General features: G+C 48.5%; 1 protein-coding gene across 1 annotated transcript; it reads right to left on the reverse strand.

Annotated features, from left to right (window-relative positions):
• Nucleotides 1-615: 615 nt before the first annotated feature.
• On the reverse strand, nucleotides 616-15,228 carry TSEN54 (tRNA splicing endonuclease subunit 54). Its single transcript, XM_065415816.1, has 11 exons — nucleotides 15,188-15,228; nucleotides 14,186-14,350; nucleotides 13,414-13,477; nucleotides 13,177-13,260; nucleotides 11,348-11,446; nucleotides 10,236-10,288; nucleotides 8,866-8,964; nucleotides 6,680-7,329; nucleotides 6,034-6,094; nucleotides 4,806-4,922; nucleotides 616-968 (listed from the first exon to the last, which is right to left on the reverse strand). The coding sequence occupies exons 1-11, from the start codon at nucleotides 15,226-15,228 to the stop codon at nucleotides 818-820; spliced, it is 1,584 nt and encodes a 527-aa protein (XP_065271888.1). The 3' UTR covers nucleotides 616-817.
• Nucleotides 15,229-24,481: the final 9,253 nt, after the last annotated feature.

Consider the following 24,481-nt stretch of genomic DNA (forward strand, 5'->3'; position numbering starts at 1 on the left):
TTTTAATAGGGGATGACGCCATGTTGCAATGACACATCTCAACACAAACACCATAATACAATGTTAGCATGTTCCTCTGCAGTGACTTCATGGCTCTCTGTGACTCCACTGGCTTACAAAGCAGCTCTATAAGGTTGAGGATCACTGGCAAGGAGCATTCGCCCAGGACTACGATCTCCTGCTGGCATACAAATACCAAGGCAAAGCCAGCATCATCATTTCTGTAGCAGAGTTCTGTTGCCTTGCCTTTATTTCTATCACACCAATTTCCTTGCTAAGGATTTTATTAGATGGGTGCTGGTGCAGTAGAGTAACAGAGGCTTGCTATACCATTGCCTGACCTGGTTAGCTTATGAGTCTGATTGATCGACAGCAGTGGTTCTTAAACCATTCATATGTTGTATTCAGACTGGCCTAGCCCAGTGGTTCTCAGAATACCATGTGTGAATCTCCAGTGAAGTTTGTTCTAAAGGCCCACAAGGACTGAGAAAATGTCATGGGGAAGTGGTCCATAGGACGATAAGAGCTGGAGAACCAGTGGCTTAAAGAACAAAGCAGTGCGCGCTCCAGCTAGGAGGTGCCCAGCTAAAGCATAGAACATCATGCTTGTTTGTTTGAAGTGTATCTTGCTTTTACGAATGAGCTAGTTCCTAGCTGGCTGAGGCCTGGAGCAGTGGATAAGATGGTTATCCCTCCTGCATGCAGACTGGTTATCAGAGATTCTATTTGATATAATAGTCCATGAATCAGGAAATTAAGTCTTGAGTAAAGTCCCTCACCCTTTGCCCCAAAGCCATTTCTCCAAGGGATGGTAACTTCAGTTATAAATATCAACAGGCAGCTTGAACTCCTTGAAAGAGTAAAAAGCAATGTCTCCATTGTCCACCAGTGCAAAGACCACTGGGACATCCTCACTCTGATAGGCAAGCTGCTTCACTGCCCGCAGGGATGGGATCTGCTCGTCAAATCTGCAAAAGGAAGAAAGCCGGTCTTTCTCAAACCATAGGAATATTTACAAGGCCAGCCACCCTGGTGAGCGTTGCTTATCAGAGACACCCCCAGAGCAGCGAAAATACACTCCAAGGCTCGGAAAAGGGCTTCCCTCATATTTAATATGAACATAAGAACAGCCATACTGGGTCAGATCAATGGTTCATCTAGCCCAGTATCCTGTTTTCAAACAGTGGCAATGCCAGATGCTTCAGAGGGAGTGAACAGAACAGGGCAATTTATCAAGTGATCCATTCCTTGTTGTCGTTCCAGCTACTGATAGTCAGAAGTTTAGGGAAGCACATAATGTGGGGTTGCGTCCATGACCATCTTGGCTATTAGCCATTAATGGACCTATCCTCCATGAATTTATTTAATTCCTTTTTGAACCCAGTTATCCTTTGGCCATCCGTTGGCACTGAGTTCCACAGGTTGACTATGCGTTACCTGAAGAAGTACTTATATTGTTTTAAACCTGCTGCCTATTAATTTCATTGCGTGACCCCTAGTTCTTGTTACGTGAAGGGGAAATAACACTTCCTTATTCACTTTCTCAACACCATTCATGATTTTATAGACCTCCATCATATCCCCCCCTCCCTTAGTTGTCGCTTTTCTAACCTGGATAGTCCCAGATTTTTTAATCTCTCCTCAGATGGAAGTTGTTCTATACACCTAATCATTTTTGTTACCCTTCTCTGTACTTTTTCCCATTCTACTATATCTTTTTGGAGATGGAACAACTAGAACTGCATGCAGTATTCAAGGTGTGGGAGTACGATGGATTTATATTGTGGCATTACGATATTTTCTGTCTTATTATCTATCCCTTTCCTAATGGTTCTTAACATTCTGTTAGCTTTTTTGACTGCTGCTGCACACTGAGCAGATGTTTTCAGAGAACTATTCATGATGACTCTAAGATCTTTTTCTTGAGCAGCAACAGCTAATTTAGACCCCACCATTTAGTACGTATAGTTAGGATTATGTTTGGAAATGTGGAATACTCTGCGTTTATCAATATTGAATTATCTGCCATTTTGTTGCCCGGTCAACCTTTACAATCTTGAATAATTGTATCATCTGCAAACTTTGCCACCTCACTGTTTACCTCTTTTTCCAGATCATTTATGACTGTGTTGAACAGCGCCTTGGGGACCCTGCTATTTACCTCTCTCCACTGTGAAAAACTGATCATTTATTCTACTAGGGCTGTCAATTAATCACAGTTAACTCACGCGATTAACTCAAAAAAATTAATCACGATTAATCACAGTTTTAATTGCACTGTTAAACAATAGAATACGAATTGAAATTTATTAAATATTTTTGATGTTTTTCTACATTTTCATATGTATTGTATTCTGTGTTGTAATTGAAATCAAACGGTATATTATTTTTGATTATCATTTTTACAGTGCAAATATTTGTAAACAAAAGAAATAGTATTTTTCAATTCACCTCAAACAAGTACTAGTGCAATCTCTTTGTCGTGAAAGTGCAACTTACAAATGTATATATTTTTTGTTACGTAACTGCACTCAAAAACAAATCAATATAAAACGTCAGAGCCTACAAGTCCACTCAGTCCTACTTCTTGTTCAGTCAATCGCTAAGATAAACAAGTTTGTTTACATTTACGGGCGATAATGCTGCCCTCTTCTTATTTACAATGTCACCAGAAAGTGAGAACAGGCATTTGCATGGCACTTTTGTAGCCAGCATTGCAAGGTATTTACATGCCAGATATGCTAAACATTCGTATGCCTCTTCATACTTTGGCCATCATTCTAGAGGACATGCTTCCATGCTGATGATGCTCATTAAAAAAAATAATGCGTTATTTAAATTTGTGACTGAACTCCTTGGGGGAGAATTGCATGTCCCCTGTTCTGTTTTACCCGCATTTTGCCATATATTTCATGTTATAGCAGTCTCGGATGATGACCCAGCACATATTGTTCATTTTAAGAACACTTTCACTGTAGATTTCACAAAATGCAAAGAAGGTACCAATGTGAGATTTCTAAAGATAGCTACAGCACTTGACCCAAGGTTTAAGAATCTGAAGTGCCTTCCAAAATCTGAGAGGGACGAGGTGTAGGGCATGCTTTCAGAAGTCTTAAGAGAGCAACACAGAAACTACAGAACCCGAACCACCAAAAAAGAAAATCAGCCTTGTGCTGGTGGCATCTGACTCAGATAATGAAAATGAACATGTGTCGGTCCACACTACTTTGGATTCTTATTGAGTAGAACCCGTCATCAGCATGGACGCGTGTCCTCTGGAATGGTGGTTGAAGCATGAAGGGACATATGAATCTTTAATGAATCTGGCACATAAATATCTTGCGATTCCGGCTACACCAGTGCCATGAGAACACCTGTTCTCATTGTCAGGTGACATTGTAAACAAGAACCGTGTAGTATTATCTCCTGCAAAATGTAAACAAACTTGTTTATCTGAGCGATTGCCTTAACAAGAAGTAGGACTGAGTGGACTTGCAGGCTCTAAAATTTTACATTGTTTTATTTTTGAACGCAGGGGTGGTTTTTTTTGTTTTTGTTTTTTAACATAATTCTACATTTGTAAGTTCAACTTTCATGATAAAGAGATTGTACTTGTATTAGGTGAATTGAAAAATACTATTTTTTGTTGTTTTTTTACAGTGCAAATACTTGTAACCAAAAATAAATATAAAGTGAGCACTGTACACTTTGTATTCTGTGTTGTAATTGAAATCAGTATATTTGAAAATGTAGAAAACATCCAAAAATATTTAAATAAAATGGTATGCGATTAATCGCACAATTAATTTTTTTAATCGCTTGACAGCCCTAATTCCTACCCTTTGATTCCTCTCTTTTAACCACTTGCTGATGCATGACAGGACCTTCCCTCTTATCCTAGAACTGCCTACTTTGCTTAAGAGCCTTTGGTGAGGGATCTTGTCAAAGGCTTTCTGAAAGCCCAAGTACATTATACCCACTGGATCATCCTTGTCCACGTTTGTTGACCCCTTCAAAGAATACAATACGGGGAGACATGATTTCCCTTCACAAAAGCCATGTTAACTCTTCTCCAACATGTCGTGTTCATCTATGTGTCTAATAATTCTGTTCTTTATTACAGTTTCAACCAATCTGCATGGTATGATCCCGCAATAAGTTTTAGGCAGGTGCAGCCCTATACCCATATGGAGCCCTTGGAGATTTGCACAGGCTGAGGGATCTGCTGCACAGGGCTCATTGCAGGACCAGAGCCAAAGGGTTAATATTCTGGTCCTTCTATTCCAGCTGCTACTTGCTTTGGGAGGGCAGTTACCAACAGCCTCTGTGAACCAGGACATGGTACCTCAGTTAAATAACTATATACTATTTCTTGTTTCTACTTAAATAGTGAGCTCTTTGGGGCACAGACTGTCTTTTTGTTCTATGTTTGTACAGTGCTTGGCACAATGAGGTCTTGGGCCATGTCCGGGACTCTTTAAGTGCTATCGTAATAAAAATACTAAATAATAATACCAGCACCATTTAGCTGCAATATGATGACAACCCAAAGTAGGATCAGGGTCGGAGGCTGGAGTGGAGGGGGACCAGGCAACAGATTCCAACAAGGTGGGTGAGAAAATAGTGGGAAAACCTTGGCAGGGCCATTTTAAATGAAGACTGCCGGATAATCCAGCAAATACACAAGATCCTGCAGTTAATAACTTTGTACTAGGGTTTAAATTTCCAAAGCAGCAATACAGGGCACTTCAAATAATTGCACACAGAAGCACTCATTAATTACAGCCAGGGTACATGGCTAGTACCTCCGCACACACATCCTGGCATACGGCTTCCCAGGGTTGTTCTTCTTGAAGTTGGCAACTGCATCTGCTTGATACACACTGAAGTCTATCTTCATGCCCTCTGTATCCTCCTGCAGCCTGTAGGATGAGATACACATACATGCTTGGAATGACACATTACGGGACTCTGACACCTCCCAGGCTGCAGATGCATCAGAGCAAGGAGCGAGACAAAGTCTTTAAGTTGGCCTACCTAAAACCCTAGGTCCTTTGCTTCCGAGGGACCATTTAGAATCTTCCTTCTTAGGCAAAACGGCCAGTCCTGAAGTTATTCTGGAAGGGTCTGATCCAAAATCTATTTAAGTTAATGCAGAGACTCCCACTGATGTCAGTGGGCTTTGCATAAGGCCCTAAGTGCTTCATCCTGAAAGATGATGAGCCCCCTTGGGATCAAGCCCCCATTACAGAGCAACTCCTTAACCAACTAGCACTATTTCCATGTGAAGTGGAGAACCACACACAGCTTCCCAATGCAATGCCTGTGCTCTAATGGGCCAGCTCCGGCACCCACACCTTGCATGCTACTCTCTCTCCATGGTACAGGCACCACAAGCAGAGGTGCACAGTCCAATAGATCCAAATACAAAGCAGGCTGCTTGGACACCCATCTGCATCATAGCACTAGTGCAAACTACTAGTGTGCGATGTTTGTGTACTACAGACCTGTGCACAACCATCACACAACTCGTCCCGGATAGGAGCAGAGCCAGAAGGTCGTGGGATTAGATTTTAAAATCTCATTCAACTCCAGAGCCTGCAGCTGGGATGGAAGAGCATCCCAGGGACAATACACACATTGATGGAGCACTGGAAGCCTATGAAATTAGTAGGCCTCAATGCAGAGAGGGAATGTAAGGGATGAAAGGTTCACTGCAGTATGATGGACTTTGCCCATGCAGTCTAATAAGAGCTTATACACCAGTGCTGTAATCTGCCTGGAACATAACTCATTTGCTGCTGGACTCTGCTGCAGCTCCTGCATGGTGACATGACATTGCATGTACATGTCAGCCCCTCAGTAAGGATGTACCCAGCCCACGAGAGGAGCACTGGGAAGTACCTTTTGCTCCCATGCGCCAGGTACATTAGGCAGTTCTAAAGCCATTGTGGAGAACACATCGCATGAGGAAGGACAATGTTTTGTTGAGTTAGACCCATCTTCCCTAGAATCTGCTGGCTCAATACTAACCGGGAGGCTCCATCCAGGATGTGGGAAGGCTGCAGCACACTGATCTGCTGGAGGACAGCAGCTGGTGGAAGAAACAGGAAAGGTTCAGACTCTTTAGTTCAGTCTGTGAGGTCTTCTCTACACTCACGCACAGCGCAGGTTAGACTTGGAGCGCTCCTGCACCTCCCCTCCTTCGACAAGGCAGCTACATCACCCTCCCCTCCTCTTGCTACTTCAATGATTTTTACTTCCCCTGTCTCCTCTCCTTAACTTGCCTGGGCAAATACACAGCCTCAGTGCCAGCAGGGACTGCCCTACTCCCCCCTAATTCCAGATGGAAAACAGCCTAATGGGTCACAGAAGGAGAGATGGAAAGTGCCGTCTAGTCTCTCCCCTGGCCAGTGCAGGGCCATTCCATACTCTGATCGTCCAGGCCGATGCCATGAGGCTTCCTCTGCTTCCCATAGGTAACTCTTCCCCCTCACAGTTAGGATGTTTGTTCTGATATTCAGCCTACATTTCCCTTCCTTCTGTTCCCTCCAATTGCTCCCTGGTGGCCCATGGTGAGCAATCCTTCCCCCCACATACTCACAAAGGGTCATGACACCCCCATGTGGGTCACTGATTGGCCAAGATGTGTTAAGTTCTTTTCTTCCAGGTCAGATACCTGCTGAGGCCACTTGATCCGACTTCACCAGCGGGGTGACAGGCTGGTCCCACAGATGCGAAGGCCGCCTCCCTGCCCTCCGCTGTCTCCTCTGCTTCAGAAGCTCCTTGTATTCCTGCCAGTTGGAGCAGCGCCTCACCTCCCTGTCCGCATTGACACTGCTCTTGTATCTGCTCTCCCTCTCCCGCTGCTCCCGCTCCTTCCGTGTCAACTTCTCACGCTTCTGGTTGACCAGCTTGCGCCAGCGGGTGGCGTCGGCCTCCCGCCCAGCTACGTTCTCTGGGAGCAGTCTTTCGTCAGGCTGTGGCAGGAAGGTGTGTGGGCAGTCAGAAGCCATGTTGGGGAAGGCGATTCTGGTGAAGTCCCAGCGGGGCAGGTGGGTGCCACTGCAGCTGTCCCCAGCTGCCTTCCCATAGTCTCCAGCCTGAGCTTGTGAGCGACTGGGGGGCTTGCTGAGTTGTACTGCATCAGTGGGAACTTGGTCTGACTCCCCCTCTCCACTGGCAGGATCGGACTCTTTTGACTTCTCTGACAAACAGCTCCCCCCAGAGGCTGGGTGACTGGGACCGCCACAGCTGCCACTGGCCTTTTCTGGAGTCCCTTCACCTTCTGGAGGATTCCCAGATGCCTTCGGTTTCTTGTCTTGTAACCTTAAAACAGAAAAAGGGGCTAAATTTAGAATTTTGCTCCCTCAAAGTCCTTTCAGCAAATTTTGCCCCCCTCCATGGGTAACAAAAACAGTGTGGTCCCTGAGCATGAGAAGGGGAGAAGGCTAGGATACTGGGAGCCCAGGAAAGGGCCTGCACACGCTCATTAACAGGCTCTTCCTTAGAACTAGGGTCTTTTTGCTTGTGTGAAGTATTCTGCAGCATTTTGGTGCTTCTCAGAGTGATGGATGGATAGTGCTGGCTAAAGACAAACACAGAAGCAGAAAATGCAATGCAAGTGTCCCACACAGCTCTGTAAACGCACCACAGTCCTGACCTAGGGCACCCCCTGCTATTCCCATCTTGGTTCCTCCTCACACAGTTCTGCCCATGCCCTCAAGCCTGTCCGGCAGCCCCCACCTCTGCTATTCCAGCCCTGAGCAGGCACTGACAAATGTACCAATGGAACGGAGTGGGTTTAAAACACAGATATAAAATTCTCCAGTTACTAGGCTGAAACTGTTACACAAGATTTGATCCCAGGTCTCCAGACCTGAAAGGCTAGTTCATAAGTCCACAGTTTTACCTCTAATGGCTTTCTGAAATTGCATCATAACCCCTACTGCACTGTGTTTGAAAGATACTTCCGCACCAGGAGTGACCTGGACTGATTATTCTGCCCTTCTCTGTTTCTAAGTCTGTGGTGCCACCTACTGCTAATTGTGTTAATAAATAATAATGTATTATTATTTGCATTATGGTAGCATCTCCAGGCTGCCATCATGGACGCCCTTGTTCTAGGCGCTGCACAAACACAGAACAAAAAACCTGGTCCCTGCCCTAAAGCATTTAACCATAGCGGAATTAACACTAGAAGGCTTCTTCTTCAGTGGCTGCTGATCAGTCCTTGTTCGGAGCTCCTTTAATGGTGCCTTATTTCTTTAGATGTGAAAAGGAGAGAGAGGAGTTTCCTGCAATTTGCTTCTAATACAGAGACCTCTCTCTTTCCATTCAAGGATCTCACAAACCGACCACCATCAGCAGATGGGACTAACCAGACAATCTTCCCCCAGCTCAGTTCAGCCCTTGTGAAGAGTGGATGTGATAAGGGGGATGCATTGCAAAGGGTCACTACGACCCCTGCAGTGTTTGGGTGGAAATGAAACAGCTGCTTTCAGGCAATTTACCTGGAGATGTTGTAGTGACATAGTTAGGTATGAGCCGGGCTCGAAGACAACACTGGAGGAAGAGAGGGCATGGGGAGGGGAAGAAAAGCCATGAATGCATCCATTGTAAAAGATGTGTTGTGAATTGATCGGGATCTGATCACTTGAATGCTGACATTCGGTCAGATTACTAAACTCAGCACCAGCACCCTAGACGGCTTGCAGGGACCAACAGGATGAGGATGGTGGGGATCTGTTTGTTTCTTGCCCTTAGATGGAATGGGCAGCGAGCAACATTTTTAGCTGTGGCCCAGAACATGGGGAATGAGTTAGTCCATGAAGGGCTTGCCACAATGTGTCTGTTTTCCTTTACCAGGGGCTGGAGCTCCTCTTCCTTTTGTGATGGCGTTTTCCAGAGCTCTTGCAAGAACTGTCCAGGTTCAGCTGCCTCTCGTATTGAGATGAGACAGCACTGTAATGAGGCAGAGAGACAAAGGGATTGAGGGAGAGAGAGATTGGCAGTGTTAGAAAAACTCTTCCAATTAAAGCCATAGGAAAATGTAATGGCAAAAGCTTCTCACTGGGTATGGAAACTGCTGCAAGGACTAAGCCACCAGAAAGAATCTCCCCACCCCGGAGTCACTTGTCCAGTCCCTTTACTCACATCCACCCACTTCCCAGCTGAACAATAAGAAAGTGTTGTATCATTTCTGGTGCATAATCCTTGAAGTGCCGGAATGCAAGGCACACTCAGAGGCTGCTCCACTTCATCTGAGCCAATGGGATGGGGGGATGCATGTCTCAAGGCTCAAATGTGGGATGCTTACATGGAATTAGAGCATCCAAGAGGTTAAAGGGAAAAAACCCTATAGGGTCCCGAGGGCTGAAGAGCCTCAATTCAACCAGTTGATTTATCTGTGATATCTCTATAATGGGAAGAAGGGGGGAGCCACCTGCAGGTCTCAGTGACTATTATTTATTATATGTATAGCAGGAGCAGCTAGGGGCACTAGTAGTTATGGATGAGGGCCCCATAGTGCTAGACAGTGTACAGACAGCAGACAAAAAGAGCCCCCAGACAGCTTACAAGGTAAGTGCTGCAGATCACAGTAATGCTACCTCATAATATACTTACTATTATTATTTGTATTATGGTAGTGCCTACAGGTCCCAAAGAAGATCAGGGCCCTATCATGCCAGGTGCTGTACAAACACAAATCAAGAGACAATCCCTGCTCCAAAGAGCTTTTAGTCTAACTAGACCAGACAAATGTCCAGAGGCACAGGAAGGTGAAGTGACTTGTCTAAGATCACAGCAGGTCAGTGGCAGAGCTGGGAATGGAATCCAGGTCTCCTGACTCCCAGTCCACCGCCCTGTCCATTGGACCAAGCAAATGAGAATACATTCCCTGAGGCTGAGGCGCCGTTGAATGTTTAAAGCCAAGGAACAGATAGTTTGAAGGGAGGAGGAGGACTGATCATGGCTTCCAGCATACAGGCGAATTACTGGCTCAGCTCAGGCTTCATCTGCCAACTAAGAATCACATCTAGAGATTCCCAGACCCCTACAAAGATTTCTAGGCTTCATGTACTGGAGCAGAGGATCTGAAGAAGCAAGCCCACTATAGCAAAGGGGAGCCTAGTAGAGCAGAGCACCTCCTCTTTGCCCTACATCCAGGGCATTCCAGCATGGCTTCTGAAAGACAGCAGCGGGAAGGGGTGAGGAAAGGAAAAGCCAGATACCTGGGGCAGAATCTCAGCACAATGTAACCCAGTCTCTTCAAGTGGCTGAACACCTTAAAAGAGCAAAGAAAACCAAGAATGTTAAATGATCACCTTAAAAAAAATCTCTTTGTTTCATATGGCAAGCTGATTTAGATACTATCAGAATGGCTGATTCAGACCGAAGACAGCGAAGCATAGAGTGTGCCTAGTGTCCAGCATTCTCCTCCACAAAAAGTACAAGAGAGATCATATGGGTAAAAATTCATTAGATGCCAAAGCACCACAACTCTGGCTGGGACTCTGCATGGCTTGAGAGCCAGCATAGCTGTGGGAGTGACCATCCACATGGAGAATCTGACTGTATAAATGCCCAGCTTGCTACAACACCCAAAAAGTGCCAAATGCCTCCTTGGCCTCCAGTGATACAGTGGTGGAATGTTCACTACCCATGAGACTGAAGGAAAGAGAAGGGACTTTGTATGGTTTGTACTTAGTGCAAACTTGAGTGATCAGGAGGAGTACTGGGATCACAGAGATCCTATGTTTGCCTCCAGCATCCTGCATTTCAGAAATCTGAAGATCTCTGTGCTGCTGCCATAGCTAGTGTTTTCCTAGCAATGGGCAAGAGCCAGCAGCAGAGGCAAAACAGGCATAATCCTTGCCAGCTTCACTCTGCTATTCTTTCTGGGCATAGAGGGGAGCTGGTCTTCTGAGGAAGGATTCAATCTTTGCCTTTGCTGCTGCTGCAGAATAAGAGATTGCTTTGCCTTGCCCTCTGTGCCCCTAGCAGATCACACCTCTTGGTTCCACAGCAGGAGCAGCACAGTGAACAAATGGCTATGATCAGGTTAATTTAGTTCTGATGCTGCTTCTGTGTATGCCACTGGGTAAAGCTCTGTGCAATCCTAGAATAGGAGAGATCCTAGGGGAAAGGAGAGAACCAGAGCCAGAGGATAACAAAGGAGACAACTGCTTAGCTGAAATGGGAAGACCAGTGGATGAAAGGGGTGTGAAATAAATTCCACCCCCTCCCTAAATTGTAGACTCCCACCACCATTTGAATGGGTGGGTTGTACCCACCCCTTACCCACTGTAATAATCACCACTGGTGTCAAATCCTTTGTGCATACCTGGTACTGCAGCAGGCTCACCGTCCCTTGGGACAGCAGGGTCTCATAGGCTTCTTGTACGGACAAGGGCAGGTCCCTGTAAAAGAGCTGAATAGAGCCCTGAAAAACAGAAGCTTGGGTTTAGGAACCACAGGTTGCAGGAAACCAGTACTGCAGGGTCCATGCCCATTCCTTCCTTGTGGTCTCAATAGCTGGTCCCAGCATCCAGCTGCTTTTGACTCAAACTCCAGCTTGGTGCTTCTTAAGTATCAAATTATTTTCATGGAACTTCTCTCTTACAAATCTGTGATGCCGACTTATTCTCAAGTGCACAGTGGCACGCTCCCTCTATAGTGGGTCTAATGGGGTGGAGTTAGCATTGGTCAGCACTGCAACAAAACTTACTAAGCTGGGCCTTCCCATGCAAGCACACACATTGCTGTAACAACAATGAGGAGTCCTTGTGGCACCTTGGAGATTAACAAATTTATTTGGGCATAAGCTGTGTATTCATTGTGTATACATTGCTATGTAATCAAAAAATAACTAGCAATAACCTGGGCTAGCTCTTGAGATATGCTGAGCACCCACAATCCCCAATCACCTCAGAGGTGGCTATGGGCACTCAGATTCCCTCAGCCTTAGTCCCTCTAATGTTGGAGCCTGCTCGTTAGCTAATTTTAAGATAAACCTCTCCCACCTTGATTTGTTTGCCCACAAAATACCAAGTTACCAAGCACTAGGAAATATGCCTTCCCCATGAAACGGGGTAGATGCATCTTACAGGTCTTTTCTGTCTCTAAAACCTACTTGATTCTGTGCCCAGTGGCCAACTGCACAATTTCATTTTCAAATCAGGCCACTTATGATCTCTAGCCCTTGGCAAATCACAACCCCAAAGCAAAAAAGCCCTTGAAATCAGAGTTTGAGTGAGACCATCTGCTGTCCTGAATCCAATAGTTTATCAAAACAAAACAAGCACATCTTTAGACTTGAATAGATGGTCTTGAGCCGATAGGATTTCTCAATGGCAAGACATAAGCCCCTCAAGATCAGAGAATGCCAACCCAGCCTTAACTGGGAGCATCAGGGCTGAGAATTCTCTGGGCAAAGAAACTGGTCTCTTCACTCTCAGTCCTCTTTGACTTTCTGTTTGGCAATGTATGCCAGAAAGGGGTGCCAGGCATTTAACCACAGAGCAAGTACAGCACTGGAAACACACGTACATGCATCTCACACACCAATACCTCAGCTGCCTCATCTGGAGGGGACTGATTAGGTGCCTAATATCCCACATCATCTACAGAGTTAATAAAGCACACATTTTGTTCCAAAACCACATAAAGGATTATGCACCAAGATATAAATATATGATTTTGTTCCACAAATAAAAGCACTGGGCAGTGCTGGCCCCTAAGCAAAGGCGTGCCCTGTGCATTTCACACAGTTATTTATTTCCTTGTACTGCAGGCGGTAACCCTAATAATGAAAGACTTGTTGCACCAGAGCATGAAAGGGATGGCAGCTACTTTAGGGCATAGGCTCTTCTTTGAACCAGTGGCCTAGAGTTGAAAGGTTTTGTGTCTCATCACCTACAGCCAGTCCCTCAGGAATTAGGCCTTTTGAAGACAATCGTTTATTCAGATTGTAGTAGAGACCAACATGTGCCATGTGGTTTCAGACTGTGTCCTGAAGAGCATACACAAGTGGAGGATCTTGAACTACTGAGAAGGATGAAGGATCTACTGCAGGTTCCCTAATACTCTCTCTGCCTTCCCAGGTACTATTGCTCCTGCAATGGTGTTATTCAAAAAGAATCTACTGCCCCCAAGCCTGGGCATCCTACTCACGCATTCCAGTAGATAGAGGGCTTCCTCTGGCAGCAGGCACTGTTTGCCATGCTCTGTGAACCCCATAGTGTGCCAGAACTTCCCCTGGGAACAAAAGGATAAATCTGTGATGTGCTGGGGCCATCCCCTGCCCAGAGCCAGGCTCTCTCCCACATTGGGACACAAATTAAAAATCAGACAATCTGCATTTGCCAGCAGGAGGCGACAATGTCAAACTCATAGAGCATCGCCACTTACCGCAGGGGATTTCAGCTCCACGATGCCCTCTCGTGGCTTCCATTCAGCTTTCACCAAACTTCCCCTGAGAAGTTAAAAAAAACAAACACACATATCAGTAGACATCAGCCCCCCCTTCATTTTTACCCCCTCAATGTAATGATTTAACAAATCTTTCTCTCCCTCAGCCTGTGAGAATGCAGCAGGGTAGGAAGTTGCAAACTTCCAGAGGGCATTCTTTGAGGCTAAAAGTGCTCCTGCCAGAAATGCTGCCCATCTGAGCCCACAGTATAATGTACAATAACATTCTGCAGCTCCTGAAATCGCTCTACACTGCGGTCTCCAACACACAGAGCAAAGCACATGCTCTTGTAGGGGGCGTTTTATAACTGCAGGGAGGGAGCAAAGAGCGACTTGGCAGGAGGAGTGTGGCTCTAAAAGGAAGTGCATTTTAGTGACTTGGAGACAGGAGTCTTGGGTTCTGTCATGGGCTTGCTGTGTGTGCAGAGATAAGTCATGTCACCTCTCTGCCTCAACTACCCCATCTGTAAAATGGGAAGATGTTGATAACTCACAGGGATGCTAGAAGGCCTTAATATATTCCTGCAAGAGCCTTGAATGAACAGTGCTATAGAAACCGACTGTACTATCAGCATGAATAGATCATTAGCATCCAGGGCATGACTTCTCCCTGATGCACTCTGTCACTCTGATCGTCCTGAGAGTCAGCAAGAGCCCCAAGGGCAGTGCTGCCACTGAGGAACAGGATCTCAGCCCAGATGAAGGAACTTACAGCCTCTCCACGCGCTCCTCTGCCAGGAGCTGCCAGTGCTCCTCCCGACACCGGTGCAGCCTCTCTGCCTGCTCTTCCGAGCTATCAGGGATGAAGTCCTTCTGTCCGTGTGAGTGCTGAGGAACCTTGCAGTCACGCGTCCGAGCTGCCAGCAGCTCAGCTGGGCTGGGGGAAATTAAATGTTAGGAGAATATTTGGGCTGCAGTTCCTTTCCAACAAAGCTCCTGCTGCTTGATGCTGCAGGCCCAAAAGGGGGGCAGGGGAATGCTGGGCACTGTCCACCTCCCTCTGGCTGGCTCAGGGGGTTGATCACAAGCTTGCCTTCCTCCTCCAAGGGACAGGAACCAAACACTCCCAGGTGACGGCTTTTTGTGAAGGGCTTTTGTACACCAAGGGGATGCCGCAGCCGAGTGCCCAGCACAGGAGTCTGTGTCACAACATTCACACCTGGCACCCGGCCCCTTGGCTGGCACTGGGAGCCGGGAGGCCAAGACACTGAGCTTAGCCTATGGCCACACAGATAGTGGTTCCTCAGGTCGGGGTTGAAGCGCGCTGGCAAGGGGAGCTGCCCACGCTCTGGGCACCTGCTCTGGGGCTGCGGTCTGCAGGGCTGCCCAGGTTCCTGCGCCAGGCCCACTGCCAAGGGGCAACAGATTTCAGCCAAGGCCTAAACACAACAGCATGTCACGGGGCAGGAGATTCCCTCCCTCCCTCCCTGCTGGCAGCGCCGCCGCACGGGGGCTCCTTCCCTACGGGCTGCCTAGGCCTCTGGGGGACCCCCACAAGGGCCCCACCCTGCGGGGGCGACGGGGCGCTGGCCCTTTATCGGTCCCCTCCTCCACACACGTGTGTGTGTGTGGGGCCCACACTTGCCCTTTAACCCCCCGCCTCCCCGCAGTGCCGGGGCGTTCGCAGCAGGGGGGCGGGGGCTGAGGTGCTGCCCCTTTAAGGGCCCCTAGAGCCCGACTGCCCAGCGCAGGCCGGCCCCCCAGCTGCCTGTACCTGAAGAGGCGGGCCGCGCGGGGCTCCAGCTCGGCCTCCATCCGGCGGCTTGGCGCGGCCAGGCTCCGTCTTCCCCTGCCTGCCGGCAGAGCTTCGCGGGGTCCTAGTGCGGCACGGATACCGGGCGAGGAGGCGCTTCCTCTGGGTCCTAGCGCGGCTCAAGTACCTGAGCTCTACCAAGAGCCAGACCGGGCCGGCCTTGAGGGTCGCAGTGGCCAGGCTGCCGGCCTTAGAGCGCCCCTAAGCGGGCGAGCCAGCTCACGGTGCTCCCTGCGAGAGCCACCACAGCCTAACACCATCCTCCAGGGAGCCAAGACCCTCAGCTGCAGATGGGGGCCCCCTAGACTGGGCTGCCCCTCTGGCCCTGCCCATCCCCTGAGCCCACATCCCAGGGAGTGCTGGGGGTGGGAAGTTAGAGGCATGCCAGTGTCTTTGGCTCACACTCACATGTGGGTTTATACCCATCTATGCACATTCATTCACAGTACACAGAGTCCTGCACAAAGGCATCTCAGGCTCCGTGTCTGTCATGCACATTCACATGTGACGATTTGCACAACTACATTTTGCATGCACGCTCACAGATGGATATATTCATCCCTTTGCACACCTGCAAAACAGCATGACTCATCACATGCTCACCACTAGAAGGATCTGTGAGGTCAGACCCATTATAGTGAGGCCCCACAGCCCCCCTCCTGAAAATACATGGTAATCGATATCCCCACCTAATAGAGGGGGAGCAGCTAAAGATCATGTGGTTGATACGTCACGGCCTCACATTTGTTGCAGTCACTGATGCCCATGCAGAGTGAGTGCAGAATACTACCACATCAGAATTCTCCCCTCACACCAGTGGTCACGTCTTACACCAGGTCACTGAGGTATAAACAACTCCACAACATGCAAGGTAGTGGAGCATCAGGTCCTGAGTGAGCAAAGCTTGTAAGATTAACAAGCCTGTTGCAGCAAAATCAGGACAAAGCCCACATAAAAGGGCTTGATCACACTCCTATTAAAGACAATTGACTTTAATGGAAGCAGATCAGACCCAGCATTTTCCCAGTGACATGACTGTGGTCCATGGTGAATTTATTTCCTCATAATCAAAGCAATCTTGACAGAATTAGGTGCTCTGGCCAGATTGGAAATGTGAAAAGTCAACATCTGTATGGTGCTTCACCAGCTCTTGACAAGCTATTTTTTTTCAAGAATTGTTGACAATCCTTGAGGAGAGAGTGATAATTTGAAAGTAATTTCTTAACCCCTCTCATCAACTGGCAATAATTTAGCAATTCCACAAACAGATGGTATATTCCTGCTACTTAATGAAAAATTATACAAAGTGGTCAAAGGCAAGTAAACTGAGCCTGCAGCCAAATTTGGGGGAGGAGGGGATATCAAAGGTCTTGTTTCCTATAGATTTAGTTAACTCTATTAATACCAGGTTTGTAGTTTGCTGAGCCCTTCTCTGTTATCAAACATTTCAGGGCCATTAGGAGGACTGATGTGATATATCCCCCCTGAATCTAGGATTTCATCAAATCTCAAACTTATGTCTACACTACAGGATTAATTCGAATTTATATAATTCGAATTTAGGAAACCGATTTTGTAAATTCGAATGTATTCGGCCACACTAGGCACCATTAATTCGGTGGTGTGCGTCCAAGCTACCATAGTAGCATCGATTTCCAGAGCGTTGCATTGTGGGTAGCTTTTACATAGCTATCCCATAGTTCCCGCAGTCTCCACCCCCCTTGGAATTCTGGGTTGAGACCCCAGTGCATGATGGGGCAAAAAACATTGTCGCAGGTAGTTCTGGGTACAGCCTCCCCCTCCCTCACTGAAAGCAACGGCAGACAACCATTTCGCGCCTTTTTTCCTGAGTGAACTCTGCAGACTCCATTCTGCATCAAGCATGGATCCCGTTGTGCTCCAGAACGCAGTCTTGAACATTATAAACACCTCGCGCTTTCTCGTGGAGTTTATGCTTACACAGGACCAGAAAAAAGAGGCGAGGAGGAGGAGAAGGCGGCGATTGCAGCGCAGCGACCAGCGTGATGAGGACATGGACACGGACACAGAATTCTCTGAGACCGCGGGCCCCGGTGCTTTGGAGATTATGATGTTAATGGGCCAGGTTATAGGCTTTGAACGCCGATTCTGGGCCCGGGAAACAAGCACAGACTGGTGGGACCGCATAGTGTTGCAGGTGTGGGACGATTCCCAGTGGCTGAGAAACTTTCGCATGCGTAAGGGCACTTTCATGGAACTTTGTGACTTGCTTTCCCCTGCCCTGAAGCGCCAGAATACCAAGATGAGAGCAGCCCTCACAGTTGAGAAGCGAGTGGCGATAGCCCTGTGGAAGCTTGCAACGCCAGACAGCTACCGGTCAGTCGGGAATCAATTTGGAGTGGGCAAATCTACTGTGGGGGCTGCTGTGATGCAAGTAGCCAAAGCAATCACGGAGGTGCTGCTACGAAAGGTAGTGACTCTGGGAAATGTGCAGGTCATAGTGGATGGCTTTGCTGCAATGGGATTCCCTAACTGTGGTGGGGCAATAGATGGAACCCATATTCCTATCTTGGCACCGGAGCACCAGGGTACCCAGTACATAAACCGCAAGGGGTACTTCTCAATGGTGCTGCAAGCACTTGTGGATCACAAGGGACGTTTCACCAACATCCATGTGGGCTGGCCGGGAAGGGTTCATGACGCTCGCGTCTTCAGGAACACCAATCTGTTTAAACGGCTGCAGCAAGGGACTTACTTTCCGGACCAGAAAATAACCGTGGGGGATGTTGAAATGCCAATTGTTATTCTTGGGGACCCAGCCTACCCCTTAATGCCATGGCTCATGAAGCCATACACAGGCAGCCTGGACAGGAGTCAGGAGTTGTTCAACTACAGGCTGAGCAAGTGCAGAATGGTGGTAGAATGTGCATTTGGCCGTTTAAAAGGTCGCTGGCGATCCTTATTGACTCGCTCAGACCTCAGCCAAACCAATATCCCCATTGTTATTACTGCTTGCTGTGTGCTTCACAATCTCTGTGAGAGCAAGGGGGAGACCTTTATGGCAGGGTGGGAGGCTGAGGCAAATCGCCTGGCTGCTGATTACTCGCAGCCAGACACCAGGGCGATTAGAAGAGCACACGATGAAGCGCTGCGCATTAGGGAAGCTTTGAAAACCAGTTTCATGACTGGCCAGGCTACAGTGTGAAATTTATGTTTGTTTATCCTTCCTGAAAACCCGCCCCATTTATTGACTCATTCTCTGTAAGGAACCCACCCTCCCCCTTCCCCCAGCTTGCTTTCAAAGGAAATAAAGTCACCATTGTTTAAAAATCATTTATTCTTTATGAATTGATTATAAAAAGAGGGAGAGAACCTGAGTGGGGTTTGGGAGGAGGATCAGCGGGAAGGAAAAGCCCAGTAAAAAAAGGTTAAGAAAATGGCAGCCTTTTGCTTGGGCTGTCCACTGGGGTGGAATGGGAGGGTGTACGGAGCCTCCCCCCCCGTGTTCTTACACATCTGGGTGTGGAGGCTATGGCAAATGGTGAGGAGGTAGGGGGGTTATACAGGGGCTGTAGCGGCACAGAACCTGAGTGGGGTTTGGGAGGAGGATCTGCGGGAAGGAAAAGCCCAGTAAAAAAAGGTTAAAAAAATGGCAGCCTTTTGCTTGGGCTGTCCACTGGGGTGGAATGGGAGGGTGTACGGAGCCTCCCCCCCCGTGTTCTTACACGTCTGGGTGTGGAGGCTATGGGACATGGTGAGGAGGTAGGGGGGTTATACAGGGGCTGTAGCGGCACTCTGTTCTCCAGCAGCCGTTCCTGAAGCTCCACCAGACGCCGGAGCATGTCTGTTTGCTCACGCAGCAGCCCCAGCGTTGCTTCCCGACTCCTCTGATCTTCCTGCCGCCACCTCTCATCTCGAGCGTCTCTCCTCTCCTCACGTTGGTCCCTTCTGTCCTCACGGTCACTGGCTTCTTTCCTATACTTGCAAACCGTCTCCTTCCACTCATTCAGATGAGCTCTTTCATTCCTGGTGGATTGCATGATTTCGGAAAACATCTCTTCTCTCGTTTTTTTTTTACGACGCCTTATCTGGGATAGCCTTCGGGAAGGAGGAGGGAGGCTTGAAACATTTGCACCTGCTGGAGGGAGTGAAAAAAGGAGAGAATTTTTTTAAAAGATACATTTTTCAGAACAATGCTTATACTCTTTCACGGTGTATACTATTCACATTACATAGCACATGTGATTTCTGTGCAAGGTCGCATTTTGCCTCTTAATATTGAGTGCCTGTGGCTTTGCTGCTAGAGATCACAGACGCAGGTCGGGGCAACAGAATTCACCTTGCATGCTGCCATGGTAAGCCACTGTCTTTAGGCTTCTGCGCCCTGCTTTCCCACATACCAAGCAAAGCCCGTTGTGCTGCAGTTTTCCTGTTAGCTTGTTTTCTGCTGCTGAAGGTTAACACCCCCCCCCCATCCAATTCTCTGGGATGAGTGCTTTATCCCTCCCCCCACCGCGTGGCTGGTATCAGGGAAGATCCCTGCAGGAACCAAACTAACACCCCCCCCCCACCCGCCATGAATTCTCTGGGATGAGTGCTTTATCCCTCCCCCCACCGCGTGGCTGGTATCAGGGAAGATCCCTGCAGGAACCAAACTAACACCCCCCCCCCACCCGCCATGAATTCTCTGGGATGAGTGCTTTATCCCTCCCCCCACCGCGTGGCTGGTATCAGGGAAGATCCCTGCAGGAACCAAACTAACACCCCCCCCCCCCCACCCGCCATGAATTCTCTGGGATGAGTGCTTTATCCCTCCCCCCACCGCGTGGCTGGTATCAGGGAAGATCCATGCAGGAACCAAACTAACACCCCCCCCCCCCACCCGCCATGAATTCTCTGGGATGAGTGCTTTATCCCTCCCCCCACCGCGTGGCTGGTATCAGGGAAGATCCCTGCAGGAACCAAACTAACACCCCCCCCCCCCCCACCCGCCATGAATTCTCTGGGATGAGTGCTTTATCCCTCCCCCCACCGCCTGGCTGGTATCAGGGAAGATCCCTGCTAGCAAAACGCGAAAAGCTCTGGGCCAATCCTCCCCCCCCCCCTTGCACTTGGCTAAATGCAGGGAAGGATTTCTTTTCAGCCACAGGCAAACAGCCCAGTAGGAACGGCCACCTCAGTCCCCTTAATTAAATTCCCTTATTTCAACCAGGTTACCCTAAGCGATATCACTCTCCTGAGGATTACACAGCAAGATAAAGAACGGATGTTGCTTGAATGCCAGCAAACACCGGGACCATATGCTGCCAGGCTCTGTCAGGCAATGATACCAGATTACTTGCTACTAGCATGGCGTGGTCAAGTGTCCTACCATGGAGGACGGAATAAGGCTGCACTGCCCAGAAACCTTGTGGCAAGGCTTTTGGAGTACCTCCAGGAGAGCTTCATGGAGATGTCCCTGGAGGATTTCCGCTCCATCCCCAGACATGTTAACAGACTTTTCCAGTAGCTGTACTGGCTGCGAATGCATCCCAAGTGCTCAGGGCAAATTAATCATTAAAAATGCTTGCTTTTAAACCATGTTTTATATTTTAAAAGGTAAACTCACCTGAGGTCCCTTCCATGGGGTCATGGTCTTGGGTGCTGGCTTGGGAGGCTTGGGAGGGTACTTCAGTCAGGGTGAGAAACAGTTCCTGGCTGTTGGGGAGAACGGAGAGCTGGGTGCTCTCTGCCAGCTCGTCCTCCTCCTCCTCCTCTTCCCCTTCCGCGGAATCATCAGGTGTCCCTGATGAGATTATCCCCAGCTCGGAATCCACAGTCAGAGGTGGGGTAGTGGTGGCGGCCCCCCCTAGAAATGCATTTAGCTCAGCGTAGAAGCGGCATGTCCGCGGCTCTGACCCGGAGCGACCGTTTGCCTCCTTTGCTTTTTGATAGGCTTGTCTGAGCTCCTTGACTTTCACGCGGCACTGATCTGTGTCCCTATTGTGGCCTCTCTCCATCATGCCCTTGGAAATTTTTTCATAAGTTTTGGCATTTCGTCTTTTCGAACGCAGTTCAGCTAGCACTGAATCCTCTCCCCATATAGAGATCAAATCCAGTACCTCCTGTACGGTCCATGCTGGTGCTCTTTTTCGATTATCAGCCTGCATGGTTACCTGTGCTGATGAGCTCTCTGTGGTCACCTGTGCTCTCCACGCTGTGCAAACAGGAAATGAAATTCAAATGTTCCCGGGGCTTTTCCTGTCCACCTGGCCAGTGCATGCGAGTTCAGATTGCTGGCCAGAGCGGTCACAATGGTGCACTGTGGGATAGCTCCTGGAGGCCAATAACATCGAATTGCGGCCACACTAACGCTAATTCGAATTGACAAATTCGATTTTGGCGCTACTCCGCTCGTCGGGGTGGAGTACAGAAATCGAATTAAAGGGCCCTTTAATTCGAATTAAATGGCTTCGTTGTGTGGACGGTTCCAGAGTTAATTCGAATTAAAGCCACTAAATCCGAATTAAAGGTGTAGTGTAGACCAGGCCTAAGCAGGGTTCAATCTAGTGAGTTTGGATGGGAGACCTCCAAGGAAAACCCAGGCATTGCAAGAAAGGGTTTTAGTTATTCAGTAGGTGGCACTGTTTCTTCTATGTCAGCACTATACCAAGGCTTTATTGGTGCAGTTATGCTGGATGCACTGTGATACAAATGAGACATAAAACTGAAGTCCTCGTTGCTTTTAGGGCTTGTCTTCACTGCTAAAAAGCTATGGTTTTTATCTTGGGTTAACTAACTAATGCTATCCTGAGGTAAAACACAGTGAAGACAAGTTCCTTTAGTTTTACCATGAGGTAAATTCACTAAGGTCAGCAGCCACATGTGGGGATACAGGGCTGACCTTGGAAAGTTTACCTCGTGGTAAAACTAAAGTGCCTTGTTTTCATTGTGTTTTTACCTCAGGGTGGCTCATGTGAGTTAATTACCCTGATGTAAAAAAAACAAAACAACAACCCATACAGCTTTTAACAAGGAAGACAAACCCACAGCCACTGAAATTCCCAGTTCCCATGCCACCTTTCTCCATAGCAGGGATGTTAGCCTTGCTGCCCTGGCAAAATTCCATTGTGAGTATTTACATGCAAAAATCCCTCTTGTACTTTCAATCAGAAACATTATTTTTCACTTCCTGGCCTTAAACTGTTGTTTTGTGGTGCTCTTTTTGAAGTGATCCTTAAGTTATATACTCTGTATAAGTTATATGCAGGAAGGTCAGTGACTTTGGTCATTATTGTTATTTATAAGGTCAGGGAGGGCCTGAGGACTCATCATTGAAAGAAAGAGGGTGTCAGGGGTTGTGTGGGATATCTGAGGTGGATGGGACAGTTTAGTGAATGCACTTGGGGCTCCTCAGTGAGAGAGGACAAATGTAGAACATCCAACACAGGTATGTGCCAGATGTGCCTACAGAGGCAGGCAGCCTGATACCCCAACCATCAGTGATGATTACTAATCATTTCCCTATGATCTTTCATCAGAAAGTTCAGCCTGGGCTACCTCCTAGTATTTCAAGCTGGAAGAGCTGATCAGTGAGGTCACTGTTGGATTTGGCAGACACTAGAGGGTCAGAAAAGGGGAGAGATTCACCACCCCCCCCAAAAAAATGTTTCCTTACTTTTGTAGAAATTTTATTTTGCAGGAACTATTCTGACCACCTCTAGAACCTACTGATATTAATGTAACCCCAGGATGCCACTAAGTGATGCATTAGACCTACTGGTTGTCACCTCAGCTTGTTTAAATCACTTTTCTTTAAAAAAAAAAATGTAAACAGCTTTGAACTGCTGTAGGAAAGACTTTGATCCAGTGCTGGCCCAGGCACCCACCCTGATTTCAAGGCCTAGAAATGTAAGAACAAATCTCAGTTTATATTTTAGTTTAAAAAGTACGTTTCTAACGTCCCAGGATGTACTTACTGTGTCTTTAGGGGAGACCAGCATATCCTTTTCTCAAGCACTGGCCCTTTATGGCCATGATAGGACAAGCATAGCCCAGTTCTGCTTCTATTCAAAACAAAGAAATTCTGGGAGATGGAGGAATCCTGGGAATTGTAGGTTTTTGCAAGGCATGCTGGGAAACGAGTGCCAGGTTATGTAACCTAAGCACTCCTTCCCTGAGAAAAGTGATAGCCCTGCTGTGGGGCTTTCTGTTGAGGGGGCAGCTATGGAAAGTGCTGTAACAGCATCTGTGGGATATTGCTTTAGACCAGGGGTGGGCAAACTTTTTGGCCCGAGGGCCACATCTGGGAATAGAAATTGTATGGTGGGCCATGAATGCTCACAAAATTGGGACTGGGGTGTGGGAGGGGGTGAGGGCTCTGGTTGGGGGTGTGGGCTCCAGGGTGGGGACAGAAATGAGGAGTTCAGGGCACGGAGGGGGCTCCAGGCTGGGGCAGGGGAGTGGGTTGTGGGGGGGTGAGTGAGGGCTCCAGCTGTGGGTGTGGGCTCTGGGGTGGGGCTGGGGATGAGACGTTTTGGGTATAGGAGTGTGTTCCAGCTGGGACCGAAGGGCGGAGGGCGGGAGGGGGATCAGGGCTGGGGCAGGGGGTTGGGGTGTGGGAAGGGGTGCAGGCTCCGGCTGGGGGTGCAGGCTCTGGGGAGGGGCTGCAGATGAGGGGTTTGGGGTGCAAGAGGGTGCTCTGGGCTGTGATTGAGCGGTTTGGAGGATGAGATCAGGGCTGGGGCAGGAGGTTGGGACGCGGGGAGAGGCTCAGTGGTGCATGTCCCTTCTCCAGCTACTACCCAGAGGGCACAGCTAGGGGGCTCTGCACACTGCCCCATCTGCAGGCACTGCCCCTGCAGCTCCCATTGGCTGCGGTTCCTGGCTAATGGGAGCAGCTGGTGCGGCACTTGGGGCGGGGGGCAGCGTGCAGAGCAGAGCTCCCTGCCCCTACACATAGGAGCCAGAGCAGGGCCATGCTACTGCTTCCGGCTCCCAACCCTACTCCCTGGCTGGAGCGGGGCAAGCGCCAGACCCCTCTCCCCAGCTGGAGCTTGAGGGCCAGCTTAAAATGGCTGGCGGGCCAGATTCGGCCCGTGGGCCATAGTTTGCCCACCCCTGCTTTAGACACAGATCCTAGGAGGGAGTGGCAGAGGCCTAGATGAGGAGTCAAAAGCTTTTGGAGGGTTGAGGTAAAATAGCTTGCTCTGGGGAATGGCCTAGACAGACAGAAGCAGTGTAGGCCGTGGTCCGCCCTGGGAACCAGTATAGCAGCGAGTCTTGGGTGGAGGAGGA

This window comes from Emys orbicularis, chromosome 13 (genome assembly GCF_028017835.1).
Source record: "Emys orbicularis isolate rEmyOrb1 chromosome 13, rEmyOrb1.hap1, whole genome shotgun sequence".
Taxonomy (NCBI): domain Eukaryota; kingdom Metazoa; phylum Chordata; order Testudines; family Emydidae; genus Emys; species Emys orbicularis.